The sequence below is a fragment of the Sander lucioperca genome, chromosome 14, assembly GCF_008315115.2.
Source record: "Sander lucioperca isolate FBNREF2018 chromosome 14, SLUC_FBN_1.2, whole genome shotgun sequence".
In the NCBI taxonomy this organism is placed as follows: Eukaryota; Metazoa; Chordata; class Actinopteri; order Perciformes; family Percidae; genus Sander; species Sander lucioperca.
The window spans coordinates 31015240-31028755 of record NC_050186.1 but is presented as its reverse complement, the minus strand read 5'-3'; the positions used below and the strand labels follow the sequence as shown (position 1 = coordinate 31028755).

The 13516-nt window shown below is 39.4% G+C and overlaps 1 protein-coding gene and 1 long non-coding RNA gene across 4 annotated transcripts in view; one reads left to right on the top strand and one right to left on the bottom strand.

The window, feature by feature from the left end:
- Nucleotides 1-13516, top strand: part of LOC118493057 — a 37171-nt gene that overhangs the window by 9865 nt on the left and 13790 nt on the right. The gene's annotated exons all lie outside the window — the stretch shown is intronic.
- phf24 (PHD finger protein 24) overlaps nt 1920-13516 on the bottom strand; it is a 42467-nt gene continuing 30870 nt past the window's right edge. For 2 of the 3 annotated variants that reach the window (XM_031292644.2, XM_031292645.2), the window contains exons 6-9: nt 12879-13045; nt 9880-9912; nt 5627-5704; nt 1920-3452 (exon numbers count right to left, since the gene is read on the bottom strand). In XM_031292644.2, coding sequence (XP_031148504.1) covers nt 3356-3452; nt 5627-5704; nt 9880-9912; nt 12879-13045 — 375 coding nt within the window. In that variant the 3' untranslated portion in view covers nt 1920-3355. The remainder of the gene's footprint in view (nt 3453-5626; nt 5705-9879; nt 9913-12878; nt 13046-13516) is intronic. The other variant, XM_031292646.2, reaches the window with a different exon arrangement.

Here is a 13516-nt window from a genome sequence, read left to right as displayed (position 1 = left end):
TACCAGTGATGCTACAAATAGCATTTTCATTATTAAAGAAAACATCATGGTCATTTAATTATGCTAAACAGAAACAGACTTTGTTTTTTATATGACTACAGTGCTAAGCAGCCCCGTGCTGCAGTAGCAGTAGTGGACATAGCAAGTTCCACTTTCACATGGAAGCAAACAAATAAGGAAGAAGATGTGTTTATCATGGGAGACAGGTGACAACAACTGAAAGAACTATAACTATATAATACTGAAAGAAAGATAACAATGTTCTTCTTTAGTATCTTATAAATGTATGCAAATCATATGTAGGAAAATACTGGACTTTAATTTCATGTGTCCAAGTTAATGATCCATACACATTGTAATTAGCCATTAAATGGAATGTCAATTTGATGATTATATATGTAAGTTTACACACATTTTTACATAATTTATCGGGAAATTATTCTTAGGCCAGCTACACACTATGTGTGCGTCAGCTGCGTGGCGTGTCCGTTTTTAATTCGGCTCCCATGTTAACAGGTTAGAGCTTGCACACTGCCTGCGTGACACGCACGTCTCAGGTGCAGCTCGAGCCGCGCCGAAAACTAGCTAAAAAAAATGCTAGAAATAAAACCGACGCCTATTTTTCACGCGACACGCAAGCATGCTGGAAGCGTTTCCATTCAAAATAGAATAGGAAAAGATGTTTATATGTCATTTTTACACAAATACATTTACTAAATGACATTTTGATGTTTGAAAGTCTCTAAGTTTTGACATAAATGTAATTTAAAAAATAATCGATTTTCAAATATTGCACCTGTCAATACAGAACGAAATATTCTGTAGCCTATTTTGCCGTCAATATTGCCGATGTTGTCTTTGCTGTAATCAAATCGGTATATATTTATGTTTAACATGATGTATACTAATCAGTGTTGCCACAGTTACTTTGAAAAAGTAACTTAGTTACTTTACAGATTTCTTGATTTTAAAAGTAATTTAGTTACTTTACAGATTACTTGATTTTAAAAGTAACTAAGTTAGATTACAAGTTACTTTATTACATTCAGCAGCTGCTGACAACACCTACAACATACTGCCCGACCAAATACTTCAACTCTCCCCCACTTACTGGTTTTGCACCGAAGTCCAGCTTTTGTTGTTTGGGTGGTGGGGGAAGCTTCTTCTCGCTCTGTAAGTTTGACTGCAGTGCTGCGACTCCAAATGTTTCTTCAAATTTGACGTAGTGTTATTGTAGCTAGATAGCACTTTGTCGCCACCAGCAGAGTACAACGAACCTTAATATTGCCATCTTTAGCTGACACAAACTCAAAATAGTGACTGTATTTCCAGCTAGAAATCTCTCTCCTCCCTCCATTGTTGTTTACGTTTGTGTCGCTGCGTGGTACCCGTGACCTGTCCACATGCTGAAAACGTGACCTGTCCACATGCTAAAAACGTGACTTGTCGTCGCATATGTGACTTCACTCCCCGAGATGCAAGAAGAAAGCAAAAACAATATTTTTACTAAGGAAAATGACGCATAGTGACTTGGATAAGTAACTTTAATCTGATTACTGGTTTGGAAATAGTAACGCGTTAGATTACTCGTTACTGAAAAAAGTGGTCAGATTAGAGTAACGCGTTACCCGGCATCACTGATACTAATGCTTGAGTGCAGTTTATCAATGGGAAACATACATGTGTACAGACAAGGCTAGCAGCAGCAGCGCCGCGTCAGACACGTTTCTGGTGTGAAAAGACAAAAATCCACGCAGCCGCCACACAACTGACAACAGAAATGCCACGCTCACACCACACTCATGCCACGCTCACGCCACGCATCCAGTGTGTAGCCGGCCTTATTAATATTGTGATATCCCTATGGTAAATTCTTTTGTTAGCATTCACGCTTAAAAAAAGGTGAAGAGACAAGATTCTTGAGGAGAGTAAATGCCATGCATTTATTTCAGCACTTTGACATATCCCTCAGACACATCAAGATTCATGTCATAACCATACTTTATTCTCTAAGAGGACCTGGCATTACATGGCATAAACACTACATGTAGTTTTACATGTTACAGTATGTTTCCAGTGCTTCTATGGGCAGTATTATGTGCAGTAATTTAAATTGTTTTATAACCTGTAACATTATAGAATTCCCACCACATTTTCCACAACAATATTTTAAACAGTGCTTCTGCACATTGACAAAGGACAAATGTTTGCACCAGAGCTCCCATTGTCTTCCAGTATTTCATTACAGTGATTATGTCACACAGTAGTCCATCCACATCTCATTCCCACAGTGGAAATAATGACAGTAGAACAAGGGGGCAGATGTTTCCACATTGTCAAAGTGCAGCTCTGAGTACAACAGGAACAACATGTACTATATGGCAGTATATGCGCGTCTTTTACTGGGTTAGCTTTCATCAACGTTCACATCCTTTTTCACGGTTAGTACTTCAGAAGAACATAGACTCTTGGATGAGACTGGGGAAAACAGAGGATACATCAGAGGATACAGGAATAAATACAGCGTTTTAATGCATAATAATTTATACTGGCATGAATAGCACTTCTTCTCATATAATATGTACGCAGATAGCTTTGATTCCCGTTTGGTATACGTTCTGATAATGGCAGCTGCAGGGTTAATCTCCTCCCAGAAGTCTACCCACTCGTCAAACAGTACCAGTAATGAATTTGAATTTGCATGTGCCTCTGTGTACTGTGATTAAAAAAATTTGATGGCGAATAAAACAATCCCATTACAGTAGCATGAAATTATTATTAGGACATGATGAGGCCCAACGGAATGAATACTTGAAAGAGTAACAGCATGTCACACTAATGTACCCGCATGGAGAGGTGTGTTATGCAGCTAGAGGGCCATAAAGTGTGTGGTGTTTGTCATTTCGTAGAGTGTAAGCATCACAGGAGCTTGTCTGATTGTTTGCATGATCGCTATACTACTAAGTTTCAGAATTATCACTGACTGAGTCGTGGGTGGGTAGTTGTCTTACTTTGTGCGATCTTTCACATTTGTTGGAAGCCGTCAAGTTTTTGGGAGTCGGGACCTGTGACAGCTGCTGTCACTTGCGTCGTCGGTGTGTCAATCAGCGTGTGTGTGTGTGTGTGTGTTGTGGGATTGAGGTGACGCGGAGGAGGAGAGATTCTGTCGATAGCTTGATCTGCTGTCTCTCAGTGCTTCATCCAGTTCGCTAAATTGCCTTCCGCATGTCATTGTGTCACCACGTCTTTCTTCCTCTGCTCATCTGTAGACTATAGTCTCTCTCTCTCTCTCTCTCTCTCTCTCTCTCTCTCTCTCTCTCTCTCTCTCTGCTGGGGTGCAGTGGAGGATCCTGGACTATAGAGGCAGACGGATGTGCATGGCAGAACTATTGGCCCGCGCAGCCAAAATGTAGATGGCACTCTCCTTTAAAAAGTCTGCCCAGGTCACTGGCCTGTTGAACAAAGAGAGGTTTTTGTATTTAGTAGTATTAAAAAAAAACAAAAAAAACAAAAAAAAAACACTGTTTGCAATCATTTGTTTTCAATGAATGACTAAAAATAGTGGTCTGGATAAGGTTTATCTGCCTACACAAGATCCATGGCAAAACCGCGAGATAGGGTGCAGATCAAAGAGGCAAAGCGCAGTAACGTTCTGGAATTGGTTGCGCCTTGAAAGGTCAGTGGCAACGAGGTCAAAGTTGAAATAATTTGAACTTTAAAAGCCAAGGGTAGCGCTCTCCCCCAATAGGAAAACAATGAAACGGCCAGCGCAGAGCAGTTTTACCGCGGATCATGTGTAGGTGGCTTTAGGGTCATGAATCATGAGCCACTAAACACAAGCAATGGATGCCAACAGTGAAAAGGCTTTTGTTCGCTTGACTATAGTTTCTATATTTTTGTTAGTGTCAACAAAAAGAACAAAACCAACAATGAATTGAATCTACTAACAAGTACGCCTCTGTAGCCAAATCTTGATGTATCTTATTTATGTGTGTCATAGAGCTCCATTTTTGCCCAAAAAACTATTAAAAACACATCAATGAGCTACATTGTTGCACTCTGTGACCTGTCCCTTCATTACAATGAACACTGTAGTTTATTTTAAGTCAATCATACAAACACCATTCTGGTGCCAAAGATACTCACTATAGAAATAGTAACTGACAAATGCATTGTTCACACTCATGTTAGAGTATTTGCTGAAACCCATAGTGCCCAGCTGTTTTCACAATGTACACTTGAGTTACAACAACTTCCTTGTTCATCGCTAAACGCTCTAAATGGCCACCACGCCCACACTGTTTGACTTGAGAAATGAATTATGAAAGTAAATAAATGTGACCCATTTTTTAAACATTTATTTCTGTCTTCATAGGAACAAATGGTCCATTCGACACGGTATGAAAGTTGGAAAATACTGAGAGATGGACCAACAGATTGTTGGTTTTGATCTTTTCATGGATTTTTTTGACAATCAGAAAAATACAGAATTACAGCTTTTTCTTGACCGCCATAAAAAAATGTAATTCTGCTTTTGACACTGCTTAACACTGCTTATTACACGGCTACTCATACAGAGGTCACCCATCCCGGTCAGGACGGTTAACTTTACCAGTGATGAGCCACGGAAGCCAGGTCGCCCTGGTGAGTGAGCTAAAAATGGAGCTAACTAATGCTCTGCATACACTGTTGCCATTAGCGCTGTTAGCTGTTTCCTCCACTCTCTCTCTCTCTCCCTTTGTGATCCCCTGATCAGCAATATGAGCTCCAAATATTGATTCAAAAACATTTTGATTTAAAAACGGTCCTCCAGAGTCCGTGATCCGAATTCCGTCCATGGCAATGGCCTGTTATACAGAAATAACAGACCATAGAATGCCGTGATTGACCAATTAGAATAGAGTATTCAACGAAGCTGTGTAATAAAATTCAGTAACCATGCAGTAAAAAATGATTTGGTAATATCATTTGAATATGTATCTGGCCTCTGCTCTGCTGTAATTTGTCTCATGCTGCTTTGTAAATTAATTTATAAAACAAAAATAATTTTGTCAAACATTTTGTCTGCATGTTCTGCTAATTCAACTTTAATATGACTCTCTTGTGTAGCTCTCTTTAATTGTGGCTCCCTGTAGTCGCTGTCTCAGTGCTGGTGCATGAGCTGCAATTATTGCAAAATGTTCTAATGTGGCATGAAGAAAAGTCTCAGAAGTCGTGTTATGCCAAATAGGATTTGTCTTCATTAGCTGGTGACAGTTAGAAAGTGAGTTTCAGGTCATTTGAAGGGGCAGCGAAGCCTGAACCAGGAAAACCGTTTCCGTCCACGCTGCAGTCTTCTCTGTTGTTTCGTTAAAAATTAATCCTACTTTTGCTGCCCACAAAATGATTCCTGTCTTTGCACAGCGGGGACCACTGTCTAGTGGGAAAAGGCTTATTCTAATAGGGTTAAGAAGTTTATGTTAATTTCACTGCTCAAGCTTGCAGGCCTTTAAAGCCTTTTAGAAGCAAGAGCCTGTGAGAGCTTCAACAAATTGATGTTTAATGCAAGGCTGTAATATTGTAAGGAGTTTCTAACAATTTTGTCCCCCGCCTCACACACATTCACAAAAAATATGAGAGGACAAACCTGCTGTCTTCAGTCTTGCTCCTTTCACTGCCAGAGCTGGCTGGGCTGCTCTCGCATATGGGGCCAACATGACTTATACTGTACCAAAGGACAGAAAAGTATGAGTTAGATAGTAGAAATACATCAACGGTCAATGGAAGGATAAGACATTTCCTTGTGCTGTAAAAAGAGACGAACAAGAAAAATGCACCCTAAATTGTTTCATCTTCTCAACTTTTTGAACAAAGGAGAACCCATGATGATATCACTGGCATACGAGGACATTTTCTGCATGCAAATAAAACTCATTTGGTTGGAATATTGGTTAGCCCACAGTTAGTCAGTACAGTATGTCGTTGTATTTAGACAAATCTGAGGTCATAGGAAGAGGCAGAAGCTGCCACTTGTGTACCTGTGTCTAACATTGTCTCAAGTCTCAAGGATTGTACTTTCTAAGTGCTTTTGCTAAGAAATATGTATGTCCAAGGGATCCAATAGTAAACTTCAACTTGGTAAAATTTCCCAATCTCTGCTCCATAAAATTAATTTACCTCCCATAAATATCCATCAAATCCTCATGTTTCGATCGCTTAAGGGATGGACCAGGAACCACACAGTGTAGAGAGGGACACGTAACACGTGAGCCACCACGCTGCTGATCTGATACAGTATGTGTTTGATTTTTATTACATGGTGCATTTCTTTTGGATACAATGCAAGGAATCCCAGTAATTATAATTTTATTTATAGTATCAAATCATAACATCGAGATAACTCTTGTTATGATTTGATACTATAAATAAAATTGAATTGAATTAATTCCTGGTAAGGTTAAATGCAATTAGCTACCATTATACTTCATTTTCAGACTGTGGAGATGTGACAGAAGAGGTACCATTATTCTTCTGTCCGGTTTCTGTCATAACAATGTTTTCAGCTCCACTCTGGCACTGCAGTAATGGCCGCAGCACTTGAGAATGTAAAACATAAATCAGCCAATGGATTAGTTTATAGACCTAAAAGTATCATGAGATGACATCACTGTCGTCCGCCTTAAATAAACTAACAATTGTTGTTTATTTTATCATGAATTGATCTTTTGATTGTTTGTCATAATATATTATTGCAACACATTCTCACTCCCAACATACGGCTGCTCGGTCAGGACCCCTTAGGCCGGTTACACACTGGATGCGTCGCGCGAGCATGTCAGCCGCGTGGCGTGTCCGTTTTTATTTCGGCTCCCATGTTAACAGGTTAGAGCTTACACACTGCCTGCGTGAGACGCGTGCCTGCTAGAAATAGAACCGACGCCTATTTTTCACGCAAGATGCGAGCGTGTTGGAAGCGTTTCCAGGCAAAATAGAATAGGAAAATATGTTTGTCATTTAGACACGAATGCATATTAATAAATGACATCTTGATGTTTGAAAGTCTCTAGGTTTTGACATCAATGTAGATATAAATGTAATAAAAAATTTCAGAGAAAAGATTTTCAAATATAGCACCTGTCATACAGAACGAAATATTCTGTAACATATTTTGCAGTCAATACTGCCGACGTTGTCTTATATCAAATCAGTAGGCTATATATTTATTTGAAGTTTAACAACTCTCTCCCCATACGTCGAACTAGCCTATATATAAAGGGTAGAATAGGCTACAAACACAACGTAGTGTGTGTTCTGAGTGACAGTCCAGCTATACAAAGTTGTTATAAACAGACAGCCCACTTACCTATTTTTCAGACTTTGAATGTGTTGGCTCTATGTCCCGAGATCAGCCTTCCCTGTACCTAGCAGCAGGAGCAGCATCGCGTCACACACGCTTCTGGTGTGTAGGACACAGAAAAATCCACGCAGCGGCCACGCTTCTGAGACGCAACAGAAACGCCACGCTTGCGTGACGCATCCAGTGTGTAAATGGCCTTAGCCGCTTGTTTTAATGCTCTGGGTACACCTTTGGGGTAATTTATCAACATGTAAGGTATGGTTAGGTTTGAGGAAAAGATCGTGGTTTGGGTTAAAATATATTTGTAACGTAACTTACATACATGTTAGTTAAGTGTTATGTACGTAATTTATCTAAAATAAGTCAACATTGATAGCAGTCCCCTGGGTGAAAGTCCTGTGTTTGTTTTTACCCATCCTTCCACCCCAGCTTCCCCTACGCTCACTTTGTCACTTTTAATTACTATACTCCCTACGCGGACTTTGTTGCTCTTTGTACTACGTCATCTCACAGCGCCCCGGTCCTGCAGTGAGCACTTTTCCCGAAGTTACGGATCTGATTTCCCTTAAAGCGTAACTCTCACCAAAATACAACCTAGGGTCTTTTTGTAAATGTACCCGAGTCAAACTTTTGTTTAAAAGCATATTTAGGACGGAAGCATCACTTTTAAGATTTACCGTTTTCTCGTTTTTCGGTCAAATGGCCTTTTGAATGGGAGTCCTAGGGGCACTTTTATGCTAGCCTCAAAATAGCTATTTTTAAAACACTAAGAAGGCTCGACACAACATGAAACTTTGCTCGAAGTATCACCAGGGGCTCTACACCTTAACGAAAGCATTGAGAACATTGTTTGTGTACCCAGAGTTTACTAAAAAAGGTTTGAGCAACTCACTGTAGCTGTTGTTCTTCCGGTCGCCGTCTATCGAGCCAGTCAAAAATAGTCGAGGGAGGAGAGCAAAGATGGAAAGCTCCAAAAGCTTAATTCCATATAAATGCACGGATAATTTGTTGTTTTGTCGTTAGTGAAACACAATATTGACCTTGTAGTTGAAAAAGGAGCCTCATATAAGAATGACATTTCCTCCTATGGAGTCCGTTCATTCGCATTCGGAGATCGCCTATTTTGGACCGGGAAAATGGCGGATAGTGTAAACAACAACTGCTAACGTGAGTTGCTCAAAACCTTTCTTTTTAGTAAACTCTGTGTACACAAATAATGTTGTCAATGCTTGCGTTCTTGTGTAGAGCCCCTGGCGATACTTCGAGCAAAGTTTCATGTTGTGTCGAGCCTTCTTAGTGTTTTAAAAATAGCTATTTTGAGGCTAGCATAAAAGTGCCCCTAGGACTCCCATTCAAAAGGCCATTTGACCGAAAAACGAGAAAACGGTAAATCTTAAAAGTGATGCTTCCGTCCTAAATATGCTTTTAAACAAAAGTTTGACTCGGGTACATTTACAAAAAGACCCTAGGTTGTATTTTGGTGAGAGTTACGCTTTAAGGGAAATCAGATCCGTAACTTCGGGAAAAGTGCTCACTGCAGGACCGGGGCGCTGTGAGATGACGTAGTACAAAGAGCAACAAAGTCTGCGTAGGGAGTATAGTAATTAAAAGTGACAAAGTGAGCGTAGGGGAAGCTGGGGTGGAAGGATGGGTAAAAACAAACACAGGACTTTCACCCAGGGGACTGCTATCAATGTTGACTTATTTTAGATAAATTACGTACATAACACTTAACTAACATGTATGTAAGTTACGTTACAAATATATTTTAACCCAAACCACGATCTTTTCCTCAAACCTAACCATACCTTACATGTTGATAAATTAAATTAAAGTTTTTTTATATATATATATATAAATAAAAAATAAATAATAGAGCAAGACAATGTTACTTCAGTTTACAAGAAACCAAAATGACTGTCTTCCACATTAACATAAGTCATGAGTTTTTGATCTTTCAGAGTCAGACAGAATCTCTTTTGATGAACCTTCTGACTGATGGCTCACTGAAAAACTCGTTTTCACTCTCACACTCACTGTAGCTTGTGAAGGTCTAAAATCCAGCGATCAAAGGGAGAAAAGTTTTCTAACTCGTTTTGTTTTATTTGCTTTTCATTGAACATGCGAATGAGGTTGCATTTTGGTGTAATGTGTGGACCTGATGTGCACACTCACACCCCTTTGGTCCACAGTGTCCTCTTACATTGATAAGTGAGGCTTATAAAGTGAAGCTCCGCTAAAGATAACTAAAGGCTTTCTATTTGATCCCTATAATTAGAGGCCAGCCTGAATCTTCTCCATGCAAGACCTACATAATCATATGAAGGGCTCACATTCAAGGATGCATGTGTCTCTGATTGCTGTATGTTTGAAAAGAGTTCCAGGTTGCAGTTAAGAGGCTTCTCTCTCCTCTTTTTTAAGAGTGAGGGTGAATTGACGAACGAAATCTAAATCAAGGGGTTGTCTGAGAATACTTGAAGAGTGCTCAAGGGGTTTGAAGTGAGGAAAAGGAGGCAAGCCATGCAATGCTGAGTCACACTCACCCACAATACAAAGGAGAGCAGAGTCCCATGAGTCTGTGGGGAATGGCGCATGTTGAATAGGTGAGAGGGATGAAATGGTACAGCATAGGAGATTTTACAGCACAAGGTTATAAGCAGTAACAAGCACATGCACACATACACATACAGTGAAAAGTACATTTATTCCAGTACAAATCTAATTTACTTTACAAATGCAACAGTACACATGCTTTAGTAGTAACATAACTCTCTCAAAGGAGTCATTCTGCATAATCAGTACTTTTAATTTTGATGTTTGAGTACATTTTTAGGATACTACTACTACTATTACTTAATGCAGGATTTGTAATGGAGTACTTCTACATTGTGGTATTGCTACTTTTACACAAGTGAAGGATCTGAATATTTTTTAAACCACTGACAGACACACACACACACACACACACACACACACACACACAGTGAGTACACACAAATAAAAACCTCATCAGAGCCAATCAGAACTAAACTGTTAAAGGTGCAGATATATATATATATATATATATATATTTCCCATGTATTGTGCAATATTGTGATTTCTTTTTTTTTTTTTTTTAAATTGCATTTTCTCCCATAAATAATAGTAACCATCAAGTAGAGACTACAAGGCATGGACACCATACACACCACAGCTGTACAATGCAATCCAGTACAATAATCATCCAGTAAAGACAGCTTTTCTGAAGGTAATGATCTTCAATTTTTGATAAGACTTTGTCAGAGAGGCGATTCAACTCTCTGGTCACTTTCCCGGCTGTGCTTTGTGATGGAGTTGCACGGGATTGCGTTATATTGTGAAAAGTATCTAACATTGTGTCTCTCCTTTGATCTAGTAGGAACAAAAAGCTTTGCAAAGGTTGTATTTGTTGCAGGGTTGTTGTATTGGATTTGCCCTATAATGTACATAGGTTTCAGTTATTGTGTCCAGACCCTATAGACATTTCAGATCCGAGCCAAACAAAGCGCAAACAGCTATGCATTGAGTCTCCTTCAAAAGTCTTCAAAAAACACAGTTCTAGTAAGTTTCAAGCAAAAGCAACTAGCTTCATAATTCTAATACATGACAATTTAATAATAGCAGGATACTCAGCATCAACGCGGCTGGTTACTAAGTGCCTGCTAAAGACGTGAGTGGCAGCACAGAATACATTAAGTGAAACACATTAGTTTTTAGTGCCTTTATTATGAGAGGAGGAACTGGCTGCATTAACTTTTCCATTTTTTACTTTTCAAATAGACATGATTTATATGTTTGATTTTGTTCATTGCAAGTCCCTTTGCAATTTCTCTATCAGTGTTGCGCTTGTGTGAGCATTCATTGCATTCTGCACTGGAGATGTGCCAGTGGAAAAGCAATGCCTTCAGTTCTTCAGTGATCTGTCTCAGCAGAGAGCTCCTCTGCAGAGGGACAGAGAAACAACATTGTTCCGCCCCATGTCTTGGTACAGCGCAGAGCGAGACAGAGGTAAACAATAAGTCCAGTTTGTGCTGCATTACCTTGGGGGAAACTGTAGTCAAAGCAGATACCTGACGGTTCATAGCTGTGGGTTTTGCTTTGGCACATTAACCAGAGGACGTGTTAGAATAAATGCCACCACTGTGAAAGCTGAAGGAGGAAAGGGTTGTTGAACTTTAAGTTAATGTCATGTATATTCTATACTGAAAGTATAATGTGGGACACTTTTTGAATATTTATTTTTTGTTTATGTTTCATGAATTTCTTTCAACATCTCAAAAGAAAAGCATGATGATATGCAAATAATGTAATCAACTTATGGCACCATGGTATAAGAATACCTGTAATAACTATTTTAAAGCTTACAGCATCTCCCAATGGCTGGAGCAAATGAGCCCTGCAACCTCACAGATTTTCTTGATTGTGATGACATTTCAAAAGCTACTGTATGCCTGGATGCCTTATTGACAGACAGTGCATATCGCCCTCTTCATCAGAGACGAAAAACACTTAGTTGATTAGGTTCAGGTTGTGATTTAAGGCCTTTCTCCTTAAAGATAATTTGTCAGTGAAGAGTGGCAGTGCATTCTGATGCATTAACATTCCATCTTAGCAATACGTTAATGAAACACTAACTGCAGTAACTAATTAGTGAACATAACATTGACATATCATCACCTTTTTAGGTTGATATGGTGAACAGTTGCTGGATTACACATCCAGCAGTTACAGCAACAGTATTATGTATTTGGAGTTGTGGTTTTGTTCACCTGATGAATGTAAGTCTAATATGCACTCTTTTAGTTGTTTTTGGTCTGTACTAACTCTTGAAGAAAATATGTGGCTCTTATGCTGCTAAATCCTTCACTACTTTCACTAGCTAGTAACTAACAGTTTGCAGTGTGGCTGAAAACGACGCTATAAGAGCGGTAAGACTGAAACAAAACGGTAAAGTTGCAGCCAGACAGCTAAACAAAGAGCTCAAACTCACTACAAAGCTCAGTAAAGCGGAGGGGAGCTGCAGTGATAATTCTCTTCATCACTACGAGTGACCCCTTTCACATTGTCACATTGTTTTTACAGTCATTTGATATAGTGTTATTATAAAATATTGTTTATAGTTGCTTTACGATCTAAAAATATAGAAGGGAGATACATGAAAACCGAACCAAACGGTATCATCTGCAAAGCATTTAAAATGGACACAGTTGCGTGAAGACTGTCCACCAGTGGAAGAATATGTAATGAGGAAAGAAGCTTGTTATCTTGCTTCCAGTCTTCCTTCTGACTCCCCACTCCATAAGCAGCCTTACCTTTGTTCCCTCTGCCAGCTGCAGTTTGCATACAGATGAGATCCTTACTTTCCAAACTCGCACCATACTTGAACATTGACATGGGCCTTCGATCTTAGTCTAGACTTGAAATACTTTTGCGTTCTAAAAGTATTAAAAATAATGTTCTAGGTTTAAATGTTACTATTTACTGTATGTATTATGCTTTACTGACCCTCTACTGGTGCGCTCACCTCACATTGCAAGACTGCGAGTCTTTGCTGAGCTTGTGGAACCAAGACTGCTGGGCCTGGCGGCATTCTGCTTTTGTGATCACGCCGTCTTTATCCAGGTCCAGACCCAGGAACACTGACCTTGCATTGTTTCTCTCCTTGGCAGTCAGCAGACGCACCATTGAGTTCTAAAAAAAATTAAAATCCAAAGAGATTAGTTGGCCTGGATCTATTAATTCCCTTCCTCTTTTATGCCTGTGATTGTTGTAATTTAGGGGCCTGGAAAAGGTATTTTAGGGCTGATTTCTTTGGCCTTAATCATTCTCAATCACATTAGCATTATATGACATAATCTGCTAGCAATGCTTTACCCTGTGTTACCCCACAGTCACACAGTCCACAAATTGTAAATTTAATCTCACAATCTAAAAAAACAAAGCACAATATTTAAACTGCCGTGACAATAAAAGTGAGTCATTCAGGCAGGTGGATGCAAGCCAAGATTTTTGTAGTATTTCCCCCCGATCCTTACTATCAAAACTAACTTCAACGTAAAGCAGTCTCTGACCTGTGTTCCTGCATTCTCTACAAGAAAGTATTTAAACTGACCGGAGGATAGTATGCCTTTGTCAGATGCTCGCACACCAACTATGCTTGAA